The 23,102-nt window shown below is 42.7% G+C and overlaps 1 protein-coding gene across 1 annotated transcript in view; it reads left to right on the top strand.

The window, feature by feature from the left end:
- Positions 1-23,102, top strand: part of DOCK2 (dedicator of cytokinesis 2) — a 417,962-nt gene that overhangs the window by 50,331 nt on the left and 344,529 nt on the right. Inside the window, 8 exon segments of the mRNA XM_030327773.1 lie at positions 194-348; positions 4,825-4,906; positions 10,532-10,667; positions 13,230-13,305; positions 14,279-14,355; positions 14,949-15,074; positions 16,287-16,411; positions 21,533-21,631. Of these exon segments, the coding sequence (XP_030183633.1) occupies positions 194-348; positions 4,825-4,906; positions 10,532-10,667; positions 13,230-13,305; positions 14,279-14,355; positions 14,949-15,074; positions 16,287-16,411; positions 21,533-21,631 (876 nt within the window).

Below are 23,102 nucleotides of genomic sequence, written 5' to 3'. Positions count from 1 at the left end.
TGAAGGCTGGGCAAATAGTACTATTTCCCAAAATGAGAAAATCAAGGCCAAGAGAGTCAAAGTGACTTGGCTCAGATTACAGAAGCCTTTGGTTGTAGACCTGGTTATAATGCAGAAATCTTCAGGCTTGCGTCCTCAGTGGTGCTGGGCTAATTTTCTCTACCTTCCTCCTTTTTTCCTGCCCACCTCTTAGTCAAAAGACCAGCCAGATTATGGAATGTATTCCCGGATCTCCTCATCCCCCACCCACAGCCTCTATGTCTTTGTGAGAAACTTTGTGTGCAGAATTGGGGAAGATGCTGAGCTTTTCATGTCTCTCTATGACCCCAACAAGCAAACTGTCATAAGGTAGGTGTGTTCAGTATTGCCTGACTTCTGTGTATATGGGAGGTTGGAGTTAGCAGAGCACAGAACATCCTTTTTATTCCCGCCATCACTTGTGGAGAAATTCCCACCTGGAAGAGAAACTGAGCCTGAAAATGTGGAAATAACTTTTTATAGGATGTACCAGTCAGGTGGAAATATTACCACCAAAATTTTCCCATAGTGCGGTTATGGTTACACAGTAGGGTTTTGTAAATAGGTTTGTGATTCTGGAAAACAACCAGAGGTAATGAGATTCATACAGGTGGCATTGGATAGATTAAAATTCATACTTTTAAAATAGGAGATGGATAGGGGGATGGGTGAAATAGGTGATGGGGATTGAGGAGGGCACTTGTGATGAGCACAGGGTGATATATGGAAGCATTGAACCACTAGATTGTGTACCTGAAACTATTGTAACACTGTGTGCTAACTAACTGGAATTAAAATAAAATAAAAAAAAAAACTTAAGTAAAAAATAAAAACAACAAAATAAAACAAACAAAAACAAAATAAAACACAACCAGAGTTAAGAAATGAGTGGTGAGGGCGGTACCAGGTTAAGAATGTGGGCTCTGAGATCTGCCTGAGTTCACATCCTGGCCCCACCATTTACTCTTTCTTAACCTCAGGCAAATTGTTCATCTTTCCTAGCCCTGAGTTGCCCATTTGCAAAATGTGAGCGCCAACCTCACAGGGTCATTTCTTTCAGACATCAGTGAGAAGCACAGAGCCTGGCACGTGGTGCTCCAAGAGTCTGTGGCTATTATTATTACTACTTTAACTGGTTGCTCTTGAGAACCCTTGGGTGCCTCAGCTTGACGAAGTGAACACACCTTTGAGAATCTCCAGGGAGGAGACTCTGGTATACCTCCAGCCCCCACTACTAGGCCCCTGGCCCCTGCTTGTGGTTTAGACCATCCTTCCAGGTGGTGACCCTGCTGGTCTCCTCCATTGGGGTTTTGGGCCAATACATAGTCCCATATTTGAAGGCCCAGTTAACATATTGGAAGAAAGCTGGAGCATAATTCGTCTGCCTTTATGGAGAAAGTGGTGCCTCTCTAGCTTGGTTGTTATGATTAAATGAGACCATGTACAATGCCTAGTGAAGAGGAGTACTTTAGAAAATAATGGCTTTTCTGGAGACATTTGTGAAACATGGAGGGACTGTTCATCTAAGGAGAATGAACTGAGGTCTGTACGTGATATCATTTAATTCCCTTTACTCCATGTCATTTGGGTGAGGAAATGAGGCTTGGGGAGGTCAAGTGACTAGTCCAAAGTCATACATATGTATTAATGGTGGATCTGAGATTTCTACTCAGGTCCATCTATCTAACTCCAAAGACAAGCTAGTTCCCACTTTAGTATGTCACCAAGGAAAGAGTTGTATCAAATATCCTGAATGGTTCTCATCAGAGTGTCAGCATTGTCATGGTAGAAAGCTACTCTTTATAGCAAACCTAAATCCCTAACATTAAAGAGTCAGGCTAATTCACCTGCTGGGCCTCAGTGAACACTGGAAGTGAGTGTCCCTTTTCCGTCAGAACCCACCTTGAAATGGTCTGTGTGTCATAGGCCCCTTGCCATTCCCTGTCAGCTTTTCCCAAGGTGCCTGTGACAAAGATCCTGAAAGTACTCAGAGGACCCTTCCTGCCTCTCAGAAAACATGTTTCCTTATATTCGAATTGGCAAGGGTGCCTGGCCTACTGGCCTAAGTGATGGATGACCTGAGCCAGCTCTGTAGAAGGAGGCAATGGATCAGTGACAAGGCAGCTCTGTTCCCTGATGTGCCATACAGGATGATATGCTCAATGGGGCATGCCTGAGTGATGTCTCTGAGAGTGCCAGATATACAGGGAAGCCCTCAGGAAACTGAGAGATGAGGAAGAGAGGGAACAAAAAGGGCAAAAACCAAAAGAAAAAAAATGAGAGAGAGAGAAGTAGTAAACAAAGAAAGATGAGAAGAGGCATGATACAAGAAAGGGGCAGGGGAACTTGAAAGCACTCCCTATGTCATTCTGACTGTGGACAGCTGTTTTTTCCCTAAGAAATCAATCTTCTCCCCCCTTACCAAGCAGGTTGACATAAATGAACCAAAGACAAGTTAGGGCATTCTCAGTGTGGCCCAAATGTGAACTGGGAACAATTTGGCTGAGACAGAGCTTTCAATGTTGGGAGAAATCATGGTCCGATTCCAGTGGATGCTTAAAGAGAAGTTTGGGAAATCTAAGGTAAATTTTTGTAGGACAAAAAAAGAAGCATCTTAGACATCAAGCCAGTGGCAAGGCTAATTTCAAAAAAAAAAAAAAAATCTTGAGGAGGAGTTGGGATGGTCCTCCCCTTCCTTGGAGGAGACTGTCATGCGCAATAGATCTTACCTGGTTCAGTGCCAGGTAGGCCTTTGGTCTTACCACCCAGGTCTTGCTGGGCATGGATGGATAGGGCCAGCTCAGCCCTCTAAGTTGCTTTTCTTATTTATTGTATTTCCCCTAGAAGAAAATTGCTAGTGCCTGATGTTTAGACCTAACAGGCTGGTTCTCTGTTGGTCATGCTACATGTGATCAAAGGTCCTGAGAAATACCCAGGTATTTCACTGTGACATTCTGGAGATAACCAATGGGAAATAATAACAATTATTATTATTATTATTATTATTATTATTATTATTATTATTTGCATGTAACCTTGGAGGCTTCTTGGTTAGTTTGCTGAAAATTCCACTGAAATATTTAGAACTTACTAAGGAAAGAAAGAAAGAAAGAGAGGAAGGGAGGGAGGAAGGAAAGAAGGAAGGAAGGGAGGAAGAAAAAAGAAAAACTACATTTAACTTGATTGAATTTTAACTAGTGGTTAATCTAGAGCTGTGTTCATTTTGTTATCAGTGCCATTTCCCCCTTGACCTTGCTTAGACTACTCTCATCAGTCTTCTAGAGGTGACTAGAGAGAGTAACAAGACATCAGAGAGAACAAATCTCTGAAAACAAGGGACTTCCCTTAACTTTGTTAAATTCTTAATATTCTTTTTTAGGATGATTTGGTTTTTGAGCTTTACTTTGTTTTTATCCTAATTCAAGATAATGGGCATTTATTTAACACTAACTATATATACTCCTGTATGGCATGGCAAACCTTATGACTCAACTCATCAAACTACTAAGTTTCTCCTAATTTTCCCAGTGTGGCTGGACTGACTAGTATGTACCCCACAGGGTGGGTATGGTTGCTAGAAGATGTAAGATGGTCATATGTCAGAATTGTGTGACTGCCCCTCCTAAAAAAACCCTTCAGGGAGTATCCATTACTTTTAGGATCAAGTCAAAATCCTTGGGTGACCTACAAGGCCTACATGGTCTGTCCTCTCTAATTTTTCTCTTACCACTTTCCCCTTGGATCTGGTTTGTATTTATTTTCATCTTATTTTATTTTATTTTACTTTATTTTATTTTATTTTATTTTATTTTATTTTATTTCATTTTATTTTATTTATTTGTTTATTTAGTAATGTTTATTTATTTTTGAGAGACTGAGAGGCAGAGTGCGAGTGGGAAACAGGCAGAGAGAGAGGAAGACACAGAATCTGAAGCAGGCTCCAGGCTTTGAGCTGTCAGCACTGCTGAGCCTGACGCGGGAGCCTGAACTGTGAGATCATGACCTGAGCCAAAGTCAGACACTTAACTGACTGAGCCCAGGCACCCCTTGGATCTGGCTTTTAGGTGTATCAAGCTCCATTCTGCCTCAGGGCCTTTAAATGCATGTTTGCTTTGCCTGAAACATTTCTCTTTATCTTTTCCTGACCGACTTTATTTACATGTCATATCCTCAGCAAAGACTTCCCTGAGTACCCAGACTAGGACAGACTTTTTTGATATACATTCTTGTAACACCCTGAACTTTGTTTTGATAGCACAATTGCATATAAATAGTTGTCACAACTGCATTTAGATAGTTATTTCAGTGTATCTCAGATAATGACTAAGGCCATCTTTGGCCCATCATACTGTGACATTCCATTCAAGAAAACAGTCCTATGTCCAATGGATCATTTTAAAAAATTCAAATCTTTATTCAGTCTTGAAAAGGGAATGAGATGAGAAGGGCAAATATATTCTTAATGTCCAGCAAAATATACCAAAATCTTTTCCTCCTCATCTCTTCCACTCTTAATAATGCTACAGATAATGCTGCTTCTCTTCAAAAATATTAGGTAGCTGGGCCAGAATTTGCTTAGCAAATGGGGGAGGGAAAGAGACTATGAATGCACACATGTTATTGATTCTTTGCCCCCTGTCTCTGTTAGTGGTGATCTCTTAGAGGGAGGGACCACATCTGTCTCAAACACTACCGTGTCCCCAGTAGCCAGCGTGTGTCAGGCACACAGTATAGGCTCAGTGAATATTTTTTCCAAAGCAGTGTTGAGCCCCAGGCAGTAACCAGTTGCCACTCTTCTTCCCACAGTGAGAACTACCTGGTGCGATGGGGCAGCAGGGGCTTCCCGAAGGAGATCGAGATGCTCAACAACCTGAAGGTGGTCTTCACGGTGGGTGTACATTCTTCTTGTAGCCATCTTCCACACTCGCAAGGATACAATCTTGGAAATGAGAGGCTGGTCACTTGATCAGGAGGGAGCATGACCTTGGGGCAGATTTGTGTTCTGGGCTTTCTGGAGAGATTCAGAACAGATGGGGGGCCAGGTGGGGGGGGGGCGGGTGTTGTGTGCCCTAAAGAAGCTATTAGGGAGGTGGGTCTTCCCCTCTCTATATCTTCTTCCCTCTTTCTTTCTCACTCATGTGCACACTGAGAATACACACAGAGCGCTGTGTAAACAAGCACAGACTCCTTCCAGCAATAATGTCTGCGTGAACTAGATACAGCAGCTATTCTGATTTATCAGTAAATTCATTGGTTAATCTGAGTTCCTTTCTTTGGCTCAGACTTTCTAAAAACCTTTCTAAAATGTATCAGAAAAAAAAAAAAGAACTCCTAAGAACACTGGCTGCCTTGATAAATTGTATATTCTGAATAAAATTAAGTCATAGATGACTAAAGATCTTAATGGATCCCTGAGATCATTCTTCTAAAAACCAATACTTGCTAGGCAAGACACATGTAGAAATGTTGAAATCAATTGTTAGTTGGATGACTTATTTCTGAGAGTGAACCTGGCTTTTTAGTTGTGGGAAGGACAAACAGTGGAAATCAGAAGATAAGGGTTATTATTTTTAGCAAAGACCTTTCTCTTGTCCTATTTCCATGAGGGTGTGTTAAGAGTGTTATCTTAAGATACCTAAGGATATTGGTGTTCTCTGCAAGATCCTTTGGAGAGAAGAGCATTTATGAGATTTTTCACTCTGATGCATGTGTTAGCAAGGAAAATTACAGAGGAGGAGTCAGGGAGGGATTTGGGCATTGGCCAAACCTATGAGTTTGATCCAGGAGTGACCGACATGCTACATTAACCTACGTTGCTCTACAATAATTTTCCAGTTACAGCCCATTAAATGCAATGTCTCATGTTATGTCACAATTAGATTGGAGTGCAGCTGATTTATTTTGTTTGTTATTTCCTGAAAAATGGGCCAGAGGCATGGAATAAGATCAGAGTCCTAATTGCTTAGACAAAGTTTTCCTGGCATATATAAATGTGTCTCAGTCATGTTTATCTATTATTAGTTAGAAGGAGGAGCCTATTTATTTTCTTGATAAATAGGAAAGTCCCATAGGGCCTCCTGATTAAACCAGGAGACAGATGTTTCACGAGAAGGACAGGGACAGGGAATCAATCAGTGGTTCATTTTGCAGAGAACCAATTCATGATGTAAACATGCAGGAAAGGGCATCGGTAAATTTGTGTCTCTCAATATTAATGAGAATGTGATTCTGCTTGCATGGAATTCTGCCTGGGCTGCTATGTCTTCTTCCCCTAGCAAATGAACTTGGGAACCTTCGTTGACTGGTTCAACAGGCTGATATGTCTCTGTCTTGAAATGATGGAAGTCTTCATTTTGGGACAAGGAAAATCATGATGCTCTAACTTCTTTTATTGATTCAAGATCAATTCAATGAGTACCTAACATGTGCTTTGTGCTAGGTATTGGGGATATAGCATTGAATAAGCTTATTGAACCTTTCTATCATGGTATGATGGGGGGAATTCGGAAAATAAATAAATTAGTAAATAAACAAGAAAATGTCAGAAGGCAATCCATGCAATGCAGATAATTAAAACAGGATGATATGATGGCGTTTGACTGGGACTTACTTTCAATTGGACATTGAGGTGATATTTAAGTTAGAGATGAGACGAGACTTGGCAGGTATGTGCCTTGCTGGCCTTATTTATTTTTCTCTGGATGTTAGCTCTTTCTAGTTTCTTCTTTGAGGGCAAAGCCCTAGGAGCTGGCACATGAGTCGGGCCAATGGTGAACTTCCCCTCTGTCTCTTTTATAAGCATTCAACCCCTTAGATCTGTAAGAGGAAGGCAGAATATACTACCAGTTTCCCTAAGAATTTGCCCACTTTGGGGGTTGTTGCTAACATACAGGAAACAAGACTGAACAATAAAAGGAGTACTAATGAATTACTAAATCAGGTGACACATGTTTTAAGTTTAATTGCACTGCCTCAACTTCCCTAATATGTCTGAGTTTTATAAGGTCAGCGTAAAAATGAATTAGAGACACCACAAATTGGAACACAGTTCTGAGGAAGGATCACACATTTATACACTCTCCAGAGAGAAACAATGTGTTTGAGCATTTTGCTGTGCTTGCATAACATATTAAGATGGTCTGGGTGCCTGGGTGGCTCAGTTGGTTGAGCATCCAACTTTGGCTCAGGTCATGATCTCAAGTTCATGAGTTTGAGCCCTGTGTCAGGCTCTGTCCTGACAGCTCAGAGCCTAGAGCTTGCTTCAAATTCTGTGTCTCCCTCTCTCTCTGCCCCTCCCCCTCTTGCACTATCTCTCTCCCTCTCTCTCTCTGTCTCTCTTTCTCTCTCAAAACCCAGGCGTCCCTATGTTTTTAAGTTTATTTATTTACTTTGAGAGAGACAGAGACATTGTGAGTGGGAGAGGGACAGAGAGAGGGAGAGAGAGACTCCCATGCAGGCTCTGCACTGTCAGCATAGAGACTGATGCAGGGCTTGAACCCAGAAATCTATGAGATCATGACCTGAGCTCAAATCAAGAGTCATACACTCAACCGACTGAGCCACCCAGTCACCCCAGCTTAATTACCTCTTGGAAGGCCCTATCTCCAAATACATTTTCAGGTTCTGGGAGGTTAGGACTTCAACATATGAATTCTGAGGGGACATAATTCATCCCATAACATCTAGGGAGGATCCTTCAGGTGCCAGGGTCTTTGTGACTCTGGAATGCCTCTGAAAGATACCAAACTAGATGTTTCAAAAATATGAAAATTTCTAATGAGAGGGGGGAAGTAATTAGGGATGAAAATCATTATAAGGGAAGCAAGCCTTGAGCTCTTAAGGTTGGAAAGGATTTGGATATATAGAGGAGTAAGAGGTAAGTATTTGAGGCAGAGGGGGCTTAGGAAGAAAGATTGAGTTGAAAGTGAACATTGTGTGTTTGTGGAGCAGTAACGGGATCTTTGTGACAAAAATAGAGTACTTACATGCAGAGAATAGTGGGGGATTGGTCAGGTAGGACAGCTGGAAATATATTATGTCTGGGACCTTTCACGTCAGCTGGGGAAGATTAGCACTAATAGGGTAGGAAATAGGGAGCTATTAAGGTTGTTGCGGGGAGAGAAATGAAATAATGAACATGGCTTCTAAAGATGAGTTTTTCAGGGATATCAAGGTGATTGGGAGGAAGGAGGCAGGCAGGCCAGAGAAAAGGCTTTCCAGCCATCTGCATGTAAGATAATTGGGATCTCAAATTCAGTTGCCTATAGGGCAAAGCAGAAAATACAAATGAGTGGCTGAGCTTCCTTAGCCAGAAAGCCCCCTTCTCCCCTAACTTTCCTCTCCCCTTGCCCAGTAGAGAGACTTTGAGGAGAGTCAGGGAGCAGATGTCCATTCCCTCAGCAGGTGAAAGGACAGCCCTTGTATCAGTCAGAGTTCTCCAGAGAACCTGAACCAATAGGATATATATGTAGGTTTATTCAAAGGATTTGGCTCACAGGATTGTGGGGGCTGGCAAGTTTGAAATCTGTAGGGCTGGCCAGCAGGCCTGAAATTCAGGCAGGCTTTCTTTATTACTGTCTTGAGACACAACTCGTCCTTCACTGGAAAACCTCAGGTTTGGGTGCTAGAGGTACAACAGTGAATAAGGCCTCAAGGCCTTCAACTGATAGGATGAGGCACATCTACATTATGTATGGTAACCTCCTTTACTTAAAGTCCATCGATTATAGATGTTAATTGGGCCTACGAAATACCTTCACAGAAGCATTTAGACTAGTGTTTGACCAAGCAACTAAGCACCATGGCCTAGTCAAAGCTGGTGCATAAAATGTAGCCATCACGGGGGTGCCTTGGTGGCTTAGTCAGTGATTTCAGCTCAGGTCATGATCCCAAGGTTCGTTTTGTGGGGCTGAGCCCTGTGTTGAGCCCCATGTTGGGCCGTGAGCTGACAGTGTGCAGCCTACTTGGGATTCTTTCTCTCCCTCACACTCTGCCCTTCCCCTGCTCACTCGTGTGCATGCTCTCTCTCTCTCTCAAAATAAATAAATAAACTTAAAAAAAAATTAACTATCACAAGCCTGAAGCAGGAAGGTGTGGACTACATTGGGACCATGTTTTGTCCCCAGAAACTCTGCACACCCCCATGCTCTTCTTTCCACACCATACACACTGAGAGCCTGGGGATGGCTGCTTTGCCTGGACCCTGGCTCTTATGTGAGCTGACAGGCTATTCCCAGTGCATATGCCTATATGAGGATTAACTTGGAGGAAAAGCAGCTATTCCCTAGTGAGGCCAGGCCCAGGATTCTCTGCTTGGATGCCAGCAACTTGCCTTGATCCCATCTGGATCAAGAACACTGAAGCTTTTAGATTTGAGCAGGACACCCAGATACTGAGGTGACCTGGGTGGTTTTCTCTCCCGTGTATCTTTCTAATGGGGAGAGAGATATTTTGTGGTAGTTAGGTTTATGGACTTTGGTGTTAGAATGACTGGACAGTGTCTCCAAGGACTAAGGTCATGACCTCTGGAAGCCCCTTGTTTTCTTCGTGTCTCAGTCTCCCCCTCTGTAAAATGGGGTGCAAAAACAGTATCTACTTGAGAGCGTTGTTAAGGATCAAACAAGATGATGGCATGTGAGAAATACAGCACCGTGCAGGACACATTAGTGTAGTTCACCGGTTTCAGTGTTCTTCCTTCACAGCACACACCTGAGGGCACTCAGCTGTCCCCCTTGAAGTTAGCTGAGGCTGCCTGCCTTGCTTTGGTCATTGAAATGCAAGCCAAAGTGATGTGCCTTGTCTGGGTGGAAGCTTTAAGACCAAAAGGTGATTCGCCACATTTCCTTCCCCTGCTGTGGGGACAGTGGAAGCACCTGTTCTGAGGAGATGGCGCTGGCCCATCAGCTAGAGGCCCAGGGTGGGTAGTTGAGCAAGGTGGGAGATGAGTGGGTGGGGGGCAGCTGTTTGCATTTGGCATTCAGCCTGAGCTAGAAGTAAACTTCTGTTGTCTTATAAAGCTCTGAGATGCTGGGATTACTTGTGCCACAACGACCCATTCCTGATTGATATACATACGTCAGGTGCTCAGTGAATGTAACTATTGGGAGCTTTCTCTCTTCCTTTGGCCTTCTCCCTCAGTAGTGCTGAGTGGTGATGAGACAAATGAAGTCATTTGTAGCAAAAGCTATTTTGGATCCATCAGCTGGCATATAGGAAATGTTGCCTGTATGACTGATATTGTACTTCTATCCTCTTCTCATTGGTTTGAAATTGAAGAATGGGGATTGAACACCAGAGACCTGTCCCTCAGTTTCCTTTCTAGAACTTTCTAAAACTCACAGTTCTTATCTATGGAATGGGTGTATCGTCTTGTTTTCAGCCTTTCCTGTGACTAATTGTATGACTGGTCCTTGTACACTAAGTGCTAAATACATCTGCCCCAGAATTTGCTATCACTAGGCTTCCTTTTCTACTTCTTTAGACACATGGTAACTATTAATTTCCTGCCCTACAGGACCTCGGAAACAAAGACCTCAACAGGGATAAAATTTACTTGATTTGTCAAATAGTCCGAGTTGGGAAGATGGATCTCAAGGATACCAATACAAAGAAGTGCACGCAGGGACTGAGACGGCCCTTTGGGGTTGCAGGTAATGACACACTACACACCATTAACTTTTACTGGAGTGCACATTTTATATGGCTGAATTTTAAAGATTCTTTCTTTCCCTCTCCTCCTTGCCCTCCCCGCCAAAAAAAAATTTTATACCAGACAGCTCCTAATACCTACATTTCTGGTGACTAAATAAAAATAATTGGTGGCCAAATCCAGATTTATGATGAAGGCAGTGAATAATGGATTCCTCGTGTCTGCAGCAGAGTGTTGGGAGAGCATTGCAGTCTGAACATTTGGCGCCTTTGCTCCCCAGCGTGGTGAAGGAGGAACAGTTCGGGTGGGATCTAATTATGAGGCACAAATCACTTTTAAAAAATACCCAGGACAGGAAATGCAGTTACACAGAATGAGTCACTGGCCACACATCTAAATTCTAGATGGAAGTGGACGTTTGGAGAGTTGGTGTGACCAAATGAGGTTGCTTTAGAGCAGCCTCACCTCCTCATTTTTCTCCAAGCCTTAGCTCTCTCTCGGGGTTTCCAAGGCTTCATCATTCTTTAACCACTTTTATGGTTTTTGTTATATTTAACTATAACTTGCATTATTATTTACCTAATATATTTTCTTTTAATTAGCCCACTTTAAACTAAAGTACACTTTTTGGAAGACCATTTAAATACCTGTGAAAACAGCTATTTTATATGCCAGTTTTATTTCTTTTTATTAAAATATGCTTTTTTGTTTTTTGTTTTGTTTTGTTTTTTGGCTTTTTAGAATGAGAGAAAGTGCAAAAGAGCGGGGGGGGGGGAGGGGCAGAAGGAGAAAGAGAAAATCCTAAGCAAGTTCCAGGCTCAGTGTGGAACCCAACACCAGGCTTGATCCCCCAACCCTGGGATCATGACCTGAGCTGAAATCAGGAGTCAGATGCTCAAATAACTGAGCCACCCAGGTGCTCCTAAAATATACTTTTTAAATCATGTACCATTTATAATTCCTCTGTATCATCTCTAAACCCTGTGTTTCAGGTTCTTCGTTCAAGATACCCCGATCTGCAAGCACAAACCAGCTGGCTCTCCAACTAGTCCCCTGGCACTGCTTGCAAAGTGGTGGAGTAGATGAAGTTAGCTTATAACCTAACTGGTTTTTTTTTTTAGCCTGGCATTGTTGCTAGCTAGATAGTTAGGTGACCTTGGCAAGCATTTTCCCCAGGGACTTAGTTTCATTATCTGCAAAATGAGAGACTTGGACTGATTGATCTGTGCCCTGCTCTGAAATGCTGATGTCAGGATATTCCTGACATCGTAGTGTCCCTGTTAAGGCAGTGAGGATTCTTCAACCTTACCTCAAACTGTGCCTTTGTCCTCAGCTGTAGTCTGCGTGCTCTTTTGGCTTCAGGTGAAAGCAATTTGATGTAACTGAAAGGTTCAGGCATAGATTGCTTCAGGTATAGCTGGATCCAGGAACTCAAATTTATATCTCATTATCTCTCAGCTCCTATGTCCTCTTGCTGACTTATTCTGAAGATGACTGTCCAGTTAGTTGGCAAAATGTGGGCCATCTGTTCCAAGCTTGCATCTTACCAGTTTAGTAATCTAGCGGAAAGAAAACACCTCTTTCCCGTTCATTAGTAGAAGCCCCAGGAACATAAATGTAGGCAACATGCTCATTCCTGAAGCACTTACTCTGGGCATGGGGATGTGGTCCTCTGGCCAAGTCATATGAACAACTCTGGAGCCAGAGGGAAATGGCTACACCCAAACCATGCTCACTGAGAATGGGCTGGGGGGGTGTCTGTTGATCACAGGAGTAGACAATGGATTCAAATAACAGTTCCCCTTCCTTCTGTCAACTCCCTGACTCCCCTCTTCAATTAAATGCAGTCATTGGCTGATTATTATCCAGACAGTTTTAATGGGCTTGAAGTGTTTGAGGTATTTCATGTCACTAGGGTTTTGGCTATATTTGACTAGCTGTTCTCCATGCCCCTCCCCTGCCCTCACCACCATTTCTATAATCCCCTCTCTAATTCAGGAGTTCTTCACCTTGGTTTTATGGGCCTTTAGTGGCTAATTTGAGGTGAAATTTCAGAGGGTCCAAGATCCCTCTGGAATTGCAGGGTTCAAAGATCCTGCAGTTAAGTGTTCGTGCATATGAGCATGTTTATGAAAAGGGAGCGAGTAGATTTCATTAGATTCTCAGGTCCCATAGGGAGTCCTTGTGCTTGGGTTTTGTAGGCACAGTAGACACCCAATATATCTATGTCAAATCCAATCCTGCTTGTTTAATTTCATAGACACTCTTCTGATTCTTTTCTCTTGGCTTCTGCTAAACCACAGTCTCTTGGATATTTCTGTGGCCTACTGACCTCCCAACCTGCTTTGCCCAGAAGTGCTTGCCAGGTGCTACACATTATGAACCCTTGCTGAGTATTGTCTGATTCTGGTTTGCTTGCTTTTTAAGACTTTCTGACCCAACCTCTCTTATCCTATAGTCTCATCCCATTGACATCCCTTCCTGGGAGCAGGAGAGTGTAAGTAAGTCATTAATTCTTTTTTCTTTCTTTCTTTCGTTCTTTTTTTTCTTTTTTTTTTTTTAGTTATGGACATAACAGACATCATCAAGGGGAAAGCAGAGAGTGATGAAGAAAAGCAACACTTCATTCCTTTTCACCCGTGAGAGATTTTCCATTTCTTTCCCTTCTTTTAAACCACACCCTTCCTCATCGAAGGCTGCTGGAAAGTAGGCTGTAATTCCCTGAGTTGGTGATGGTCCCATTGGGCCTCCCAAGAGGAGGGCAGTAAAAGAACGAGTGTGTCTCTGTGCCAAGGCACTTGAGACCAACCTGCTTTTCACATATTCGTTCATCAACTGTTCTGTATTTGACAGAGTTTGACTGACATCTGGCAGAGGGCTGGGCACTGAAGTAGGCATGGGGCACGAAGTGGTTAATAAGATAGACGTGGCCTGTCTTCTTGGATCTTAATTTTGGGGAATTAAAATATATTTTGGGGAATATTTTGGGGAATTGATGGGGAATTAAATAATCAACAAAAGATTAATGCATTGATTACAAGTAATACAAGAACCATGACTCTGTGAAGCAATAACACATCAAGAACATAGAACAGGGAATCATTACCTGGTTCTCACGGATGGAAATATCCATAACTTGAGAGGAGGGTAGTGAGGAGGGTAAATGTCCTTTTCCTGCTCTGAAAAGGTGTCTGTAAGAAAGCAGGACCTCCAGTTTGAGAATGTTGTCTTTACTCTGTTACCCCAAGGATGTCCAGGGAGTATGGTGTTTTGTTATTGGCGATGAGGTCAGTGACTCTCATTAAAGCCTTTGCCACCTTACTGAACAGATGTTCCTTTTGAGGGCTTGGGAATCCTTCCTTTCCAAGAGTCTTCCTAGGGAAAGAAAAAATGGCCTCTACTTATAGCAATGATGTTCCCAAATCTCCGAGCCATGTTGCTTTGTGGCATTTCCTGATGGCATCTATGCTGTCTGAGCTGGCATGGGCAGTCTCACTTTTCACCTAAGGTGTATGGAGGGCCTGGGTAACTTTCTGGAACACATGGAACCACAAGGTGGGAACCTTATTGACAGCGCCGCATAAGCATTTTGTGCTTTCTTTTCCTTCCCAGAGTGACAGCTGAGAATGACTTCCTCCATAGCCTGCTGGGCAAAGTCACGGCCTCCAAGGGAGACAGTGGAGGGCAAGGTAAAATGCCACAATGTACCCAGTGGACTGGGCTCTGTCTTGGGAGCTCTTGATTCTTTGGAAAACACTTCAAAATCTTAAACCCTGGGAAACATAGCCTTCCTTCTAGACAGACCATTGTGAAGAATGGAAGCATGTGATCTATGGAGATGGAAACCACATCTCCTGAATCTGGGAGGCATGTCCTAGTGCCTAGAGGAAGAGAGGAACTGATATATCCTATCTCTTATGTGTCAGGCACTCTCATATATCTCCTTAATTGATTTAATTCTTCCCACATTCCTGTGAGATACGTGGTATCTACCCCACTTTACCGAGGCTAGGCTTAGAGAGGTGGGTTTGTTTGACAGAAGCTGACATTGCTAGAAGGCACCAGTGGGATTCAAACCCACAGATATCTGGCTCCAGAGCCCATCTGCTTTCCACCTTCCTTCCTCCTGGGTTGGGTCACTGCTTCTGAGATTGTTTCTCTCTGCTTCCAGTGGTGTCCTCCAGAAGGAGCTCAAGGGGAGAAATGGTGGGGGTTGGGGGTGGGGGCAGTGAGACTGAGAATACCTTGAAGTTGCCTCTTCATGGTGAGCGTTCCCTTCCAGGCCTCTGGGTGACCATGAAGATGCTTGTGGGTGACATCATTCAGATCCGCAAGGACTACCCACACCTGGTGGATAGGACTACTGTGGTGGCCAGGAAGCTGGGCTTCCCAGAGATCATCATGCCAGGTCTGGCCTTCTCCTGGGGTGGGGGAGATCTAGCTTGTCACATCCATTTTCCCTTTAAAAAGTCAACTCCTTACTTTTCTACTACATCTTTTCTGTTTCTTTCCCTGAAGGTAACCACTGGACATGATTTTTGTATATCCAAAAATCTTCCAAACATTCACGTAATAAAGACAAACACATAAATATACACACATGCACTTTTTCCCCTCACAATGGGATCACACTTCATATGCTTTATATACCATTACTTTACATACTTTATATAGAGTTCTCTGATTTGCTTTATCACTTAATAATTTATCATGGACATTCTTTCTACTTTACTACACACTGAATAATTCTGTTCTTTTGGGGAGGATATGTCATTCTCTTAAATTTTTAAACTATTTTTTTTTATTACCAGAGGACTCCATGCTCATTGTAAAATGTTAGAATAGCATGAAAGGGTATAAAGTGAAATGTTAAAAACTCCCTCAAATATTTGTCTCTAGAAGTAACTGTTATTAACATTTTCTGAACGTGTATATAATAAAAAAATAAATAAATGAGATGATATAATAACATTCTTCTGAAACTTCCCTTTTCATCTTAATCCCATCTTAGACTTGCATGCATAGCTGCTCTCACTTACTCCTCCTCCTCCCCACCGTGTATAGCGGTCCCCTAGGGGCCTGCCCTGTGGTTCATTTGGACCTGCTTTACCTGTGACATCAACTCCTTGTGCATTCCCCTGTGGGGCTTTCCGTTCTGATTGCCCCCCATTCCTGAACACCTCCTGACCCTCCTTCCGTGTTCCTTGGGGACTTGAAAAGGCACTCTATCTTCTGCACAGTGAAAGATTGTGTGGCTGACTGTGTTTGCTGTTCACAGGCCAAGATCAGCTCCATTGGAGCTTTCCTTTGCCTTTCCAGAAGGTGTCACTAGAGGATGGAAATTAAATGATTTTAATGGGGAGAAAAACAGCCAATTTTGACCATCCCACCTACCTTTTTACAACTGATGTCCCGGCATTCGTCCATCCCCTTTTTACCTATCTTCCCAGCCTCCCTGATGAGGAAGCAATGCTTTTTTCAAGCATGTCTGATCTTGATTTCATTAGTAGATGTCAAGGCAGGGCACTTCCTCTCAGGCCCCCACTCCCTGTGCTTCCCAGTCAGTGTCTCTCCTGCGGCACAGACACCAACTCTTGTCTCTCTCTCCCTCTGCCTGCAGGGGATGTCAGGAACGACATCTACATCACTCTCTTACAAGGAGACTTTGACAAGTACAACAAGACCACACAGAGGAATGTTGAAGTGATCATGTGTGTGTGTGCAGAGGATGGCAAAACGCTACCTGTAAGGGCCCCTGCTGCTGTCCCGGGTGCCCCGGCCACCATGGGTGCTTCTGCTCTCAAAGATTTGCTTTTCTCATCCCAATCTGCTAACTGCCAAGAGCCTTTGGGATGCCTTGAGTAACATGATCTACACCTTTAGAGCTTGGTTAGCATACTGGCCCATAGTAAGACCTTGTATCGTGTTGTCTTTTACATCAAAGCAGTTTTTCAATGTCTGTCTCTCTCCTTTCATAATCCCTTTTTCTGTCTTCTATTTCCTTTTTTTTTTTTTTGCTTGACCTCAGCTTATAGGTCAGTTTTTTGCTGTTAAAATGTTGTTCACATTGAAACTTGAGCTGGTTTATTCAGGCAAAATCCATGACAAGAAAAAGGATCAATACAGAGCCTTGGGCTAGTGTGGAGACTCAGGATGGCCTCAAAACAGACATTCCCAACACTTAATCCAACTCCCTAGTGCTCAGCTAGAATTCTGGTGGAAAGCCTTATTCGTAAATTGGTCTCCAGAGGGCCAACACAGTGTATTCAAGAATGCAAAGCACATTGCTATAAATATTTATACAGCATATGTCCTATATAATATTTGTCATGTGTGTTTACATTTATTTACTTATATTTCTTCAAAGGTTGTCAGCAATTGTGTCCAGTGTGTGGGAGGGCTCTGCTTCTCCATTGCTCCTTTTGGAGTACTGAGCTGAAAATAAAATCAGCTCTCAGCAGCAGTTTCAGCGTGGGCAAATATTCCTCTTAGGCCACAGTAGGTGATTAGATAGCACAGTACCGTGGGGGCGTTAAGTATTGATAAGTCATCTGCTCTAGCCTTGGGGCCTGGGGCTCAGGCAGATATTTCTACCCTCTACCTAAGAACATAAATGGCATTCACAGGGGAATTACTACGTGCCAGGCACTGGGATAAGTATGATGCATTGCCATTATTATCCCCATTTTTACGGGGGTGGGGGCAACTAAGCCTTCAAGTGAAACTGCTTTTCTAAGTACATAAATACTAAGTACTTTTCTAAGTACATACATAAAGTTAGTGTATGGTAGGGATGGGGTTTGGTTCCAGGTTTCGGGCCCTCTTAAATACTTCACTATAATGCCTATCCATTAAAAAAAATCCTCCAGTTTATTTCTTATATCAAAAAATGATGCTAATAACCACTTCTTTCAAATTCTGGGAAGATTAATAATTATTTTTTAAATTTAAAGAAAACCCCAATTGTCTTGTTTGTTGGTAAAGACTGGCCCCATTAATTAATATCTAGCTGAGCAAAAATCCAAGTGTTTAAATCATCCTCTTCTTGTTGGTTCTGAAAAGTAAAATAAGTGAGAGACATTTTGCTCAAAAGATCACAAAAGAAGAGCGGAGGGCTTTTATCTGAAAGGGAAATTGCATTTCACGAATGTATAGACCATTGCTTTGAAGTTATTTTTATCCGACTACCTGTTGAAGAACTTTTAAACCTCAGCTTCATTTTTAAAAACACTGATATGCTCACCTTCAGTGTTGTCAAAGGACAAATTAGAAGGAACATTTAGCAGGAATGCAGGCATTGAATCTTGCTCCTGAACCATTCTTCTACCTCTGCCACCCTTTCCAGTCACACCCGACCAGGCTGCGCAAACACGCTCATCAAAGATGAATATATAAGCAGGTATTCTGGGGGCTGAAATGGAGAGGTAACTATGGGGCACGGTGATAATTTGCAGTTTCCTCTATTAGGGAAGTTATGGGGGAGTTCAGTTGACTGACTATTGAAAATTGCTAAGGAAGCCTGTGGGAGGCTGTTCTTTCTTTATTTGCAGAAATAAATATTACTGCCTAATTAAGTGTCAGGCAGCACACTCAAATACTTTTGATACTGGTGGGTTCCTGTGGAAACAGTTGCCTTCAGAGGTATCTATTTCTTTTCCCGCTGCAGGTGCACACTGCCCTTGGCAGAGCAGGGCCAGAGGACAGAGTAAGTTACACGTGTCCTTGGCCCACTCTGGGGTCTCAGCAACCTTTTACAGGAGGGGCCATAGCAGAAAAGCTAATGCAGTGGACTCTGGGATCAAATAGATCAAGTTAAAATCCCAACCTCCCTTCCTAGTAGCTGTATAATCTTGGATAAGGTTTATTTGTCTATAAAAGAGGAGTCATAATTTCTTCCTCACAGGGTTGCAAGTTAAACAAAATGGTAAGGGTAAGGCACCTGGTATGCAGTAAATACGCAGAAACAGGAAGGGGGGTAACATTCAGAGAAGGGCGAGCAATTGCAAGTAGATGCCCTTACCAGGAACTGAGGCAGTCAGATGGTCACTACAATGAGGATGGATGCCTGAAGCAAGTTTAAGGAGAAGCAAAAAGGATTAGATGCCAGGCTGAGAAAACTGTCCTCTTCTGAGCTCAGCTAGCCAACGGGGGTAGAGGCAGGCATAGAGGACAGAATAGTATAGCAGTTGAGACCATGACCTCTGGGGCCAGGCAACCAGGCTCAATTCCCAGTGTAGCCTGGATTAGCAGGATGACCTTGAACAAATTACATCATCTCTCTATGCCTACAGTTTTCTGTCTGAATCAGAGACTGCAGCAGTTGCACCTTGCTTTTGTGAATATCGAATAAGGTGATCTACATAGTAAGTGTTCATTAAAATTAGTTACTAGAAAGGTATAGTAGTCTTCTGGTTTGATTCTTGCCTTGTGGCTGCTAACTGGCATCTTCCTGGCATTGGCTTTGTTGGTGTAGAGCACTCTCATTCTCAAAGTGCGTTTGCATCCATGGTGTCATTTGTTCCTCAGGTGATTACTATCAGGCAGACAGGGCCTGTGTGAGGGGCCTGATTTTTCCTCCTGCTGAAGTGTGTCTGCCAAGACTAACTCAGCATTAAAGCCCCCAGGCTTCCTGATTCCTATGCAGATTGCCTTCAAGTAACCTGAAACCTACTAGGAGTTCTTACTGCTAACTGGGTACCATGGGGGTGGGCAGTGGGGAAAATTATTGAACAGGCTTACTTGAGACATTTACAAATCTATATTTTCTCTAAAACCAGGCTCAGTCCCTGGTCATGATTCTCGACACATGTGGAAACATTCAGTTTTATCTCGGAAGGGTTGAGAGTGAGGGTCTTAGGCCTTTCTCAGAGTAGTACTGAAACTTTTTTCTACAGCCTTAGGCCATCAAAAGTTTTCACCATCAAGATAGTTTTGTGGAATTCAGTTGCTCGCCATACAACAATTTTACTTTCACCAGAGATATATATGTATTTTCAGATTTTATAAGCTACATGGGATTCACTGCAGCTACAGAAACTCTAAGCCCATAAATGTCACTAGATATAAATCATGGGAGGCTGGAAGGTTGTTATGGAAGGAACACTGGACAGAGAGTTAGTGGGTCAAGATGTGTGCTAGCTCTGCTACCTTTCTGGGCAAGTGACTTAACCTCTCAGGGCCTCAGTTTACTCAGTGTTGAAATGCAGATAATAGCAGTGATCATCTGAGGTGGTTATGAATATTGGATTAAGTGAGGTAGTATGTATGAAGCATTCAGCATAATGCTGGACAAAAAGCACTCTCTAAATGGTTAGAAAAACTTTGAAAGTATGTTTATAGGTCAGTGCCTCAAAAATTTCTGTAAGCCCTTATTCCCTTCATTCCATTGAAAACCAAGAGAGTTGTCTTTCTTCATTTTTAGTTCACTGGTTATTCTTGGGTTTTTTGTTGTTTGTTTGTTATTAGAGGTAAGTTCTGAAAGGATGCTATACCCTTATTTTGAAATGGATTCAGTTGGATTGCAAGTACCCTCAATCATTGTTGCCCTACAGCTTGGAAGTAAAGAGGGAGAATTCCAGGGAGAGATTCTACTTCCCACAGGCAGGATTCTACTTCCCACAAGTTAGCCTCTCTTGTTGGGGGTCCCAAAGTGCTTGCGTGTGGCCAGTTTGGATCATTTAGCCTGGTGGTGGTGGTAGAGGGGATTTCAAGGATCCATTGGTGAATTGGATGGAATCTGTAAGAGGCAAGGAGTCTGTCATCCTAAAAATGCCCAGAGACACACAGTTTTACAATTAGGGAGCCTGGGGCTCTAAAATCAATCCTCTTGTCCCTACATCTCTGGAGACTAGAAGTAAATAAAATTCTGTTGGTCTGGTATAAAACATTTAGACCCTTTCTGGGTGACCCTAGCTAAAATCTTGTTTTGGGGCCAGACAGCTAGAATTAATACAAAGAGATAGAATTAAGGTGCTAGCACACTCTATTAGCAGATCTTCCTTATTACTCTGAATGTGATTTTTATGGCAAACGCTAAATATCCTATAAGGTATACTTACTCTGTGCTCATTCTCTGTTTGGAATGTCTTTCCCACATTTCTGCTCAGAGCCAACTTGGAATCTTTCTTCAAGATTCTCAACTGTCATCACCTCCAAGAAATCTTCCCTGAATCCTCAGGCTACACTTAAGTGTCTCTTCTCTGTACTCCACTGTAATAAATACATATGTCTGCCATTACATTGCATTTAGTGATTTGTCTGCTTATCTAAAGATCTCTCTGCAAAACTGTGAACTCTCATGTCAGGTTGAATATCTGACTAATGCCCATTTCCCAGTGCTTGGCATGGGCCTGATACTAGAAGATGCTCTGTGACTGTGGGGCTCCCTCTGCCCCTGTATCTGTCTGCAACCCATGCTCCCTCCCATCGCCCAGCTTCTGTGTTAGCATCAGAAATACATCAGAATGAGCTGCTGCTTGACTGATCTGAGCCTGTTTGTAAACTTTGTGCACATTCAGATTTAAGAAACAAATAGGATTAATAAGACTGGCAGCATGCAGTAACTCCAAGGCTGGTTACCATTTACAATAAGTCAGTCACGTCAGCGCCTGGTGTGCTCCAATGGTTTCCAGAATGCAAGTAATAGAATTTCTGTAGTTAAGCAGCTGTCACTCCTGGGGCCAGGGATGTTCATGTATAAATCTGTAATTTAGAAGGGTACCTGGCAGAAGGGTTGGTGAAGGGAGGGTTTTCCAAGACCCTAAGGCCATTGTTGGCCTTGGAACCAAAATTGCCCAAGCACAGAAAATGGCAGTTCTATAGTGTTTTGTTTTGTTTTGTTTTCTCTTTTTTTCCCTCTTGGATCAGAATGCAATTTGTGTAGGAGCTGGGGACAAGCCCATGAATGAATATCGGTCCGTTGTGTACTATCAAGTCAAACAGCCACGGTGGAATGAAACAGTCAAGGTAATAATGATAATAATAATAATAATAATAATGATAGCAGCACACATGTATTTAGGGGCTCTGAGACACCTCCCTAAGACCTGAAGCAATACCCTAGTGTGTGTCCAGTGGTGTGTCAGGGAGTAAAAATGGTGGCCCAAAGCATGAGCAACCTGCTTCTCTTGATCACCCTTCACTGACCCAGGACCAGCCACTAGAGAATTGTCATATGTTCTTCTTGTGGACAGTGTCTAGCCTACCAAGTTATGTCACTCTACTCAGCAGTGAGGAGCTACAGAGCTTGCAAGCAAATGTGAGGCTATAAAAGACCACTTGATGCCTGAAAGATATTCTCTTGGGAATATGTCTCAGACAAAAGTGGCATTAATCACAAATACTCACACTACCAGATTGTCACACTAAGTGGAAGGGAATATCATGCATTGGAAGAAGAGTTTGGAATTAATTCAGTGAAGAGGGAACCTTGAATATCTCTACCTTGTAATTAGTAGCAGTCTTTATTCGCCCTGTTCTCTGAACCCAAACTCAAGATGTTCGTTTAACTTCCTTTTCTCAGATAGCTACACAGAGCTCAGTGGTTCTTGCCCTGTCACTTATATTCCTGTTTTCCTCAGTGGGTCTCCCTAAATTCACTCTCTTCAAAATGACCTACCCAACTTCAGGGTCAGAAAGCTATTGGATGGACCAAGTTGTTTTTCTCTTTTCTGTGTTCTCTTGTACACTAGTTATTTCCCTTTGCTAGCCCTTGTCAGATGGTTGTTAAAATATGCATCTCCCCATGTGAACCATAAGCTTTTTGAGTTGCAGGGCCTCTGCCTTACATTAACATGGCCAGCATATCACATGACCATAGCTTGGAGTAGCCTTTAAATTCGCAGCAAAAGAATGAATTGGACTGCAGTCGTTCATGAGGTTCTCAGAAAAATCCCTTTCTTCTGTCTGAAATTACAAATGATGGATCTCTTCAGGCTCAAATTTCATTTTCTGGAGCAGAAAGTGTCCCAAAGTATACATCGGTTTGGCTTTTAATAGTCATCTCTACAGTGTAAACTTGTCCCTTTAAAAAATCAAAGTGGCTTCCTCACAGGTAGCTAAACTTTGCTTTGGCTTGAATTGCAAGTTATGGAGAGAACTGTGAGGTGTTGGGAGGTGGCCAGTCCATGGCCAGGCCTGATACGTATCAATCAAGGGTTCAATAGACCACCCTCTGGGCAGTGAAATGGGTGACCAAGGAGTGGGTGATTTGGCTCAGTGGCTTCAAAGGTAAAAACATCTGGGTATCTGTCCAGCCAAGGATGGGAATGAGCCCTAGGGTTTTCCAAAATATTATTGGATTTAAGCATTTTTATGAATTTTCATAAACAAGAGTCCTCAGGCATACCCTGTAATGACCATTGTTAATTTGCTAAGCCCTGCTGCAATTGCCAGAACTCCTGGAGTGTGTAAGGAAAATGTGCATTGTGCAATGTGC

This window comes from Lynx canadensis, chromosome A1 (genome assembly GCF_007474595.2).
Source record: "Lynx canadensis isolate LIC74 chromosome A1, mLynCan4.pri.v2, whole genome shotgun sequence".
In the NCBI taxonomy this organism is placed as follows: domain Eukaryota; kingdom Metazoa; phylum Chordata; class Mammalia; order Carnivora; family Felidae; genus Lynx; species Lynx canadensis.
Note: the sequence above shows the minus strand (reverse complement) of the source record. Positions and strands in the feature narration are given on the sequence as shown.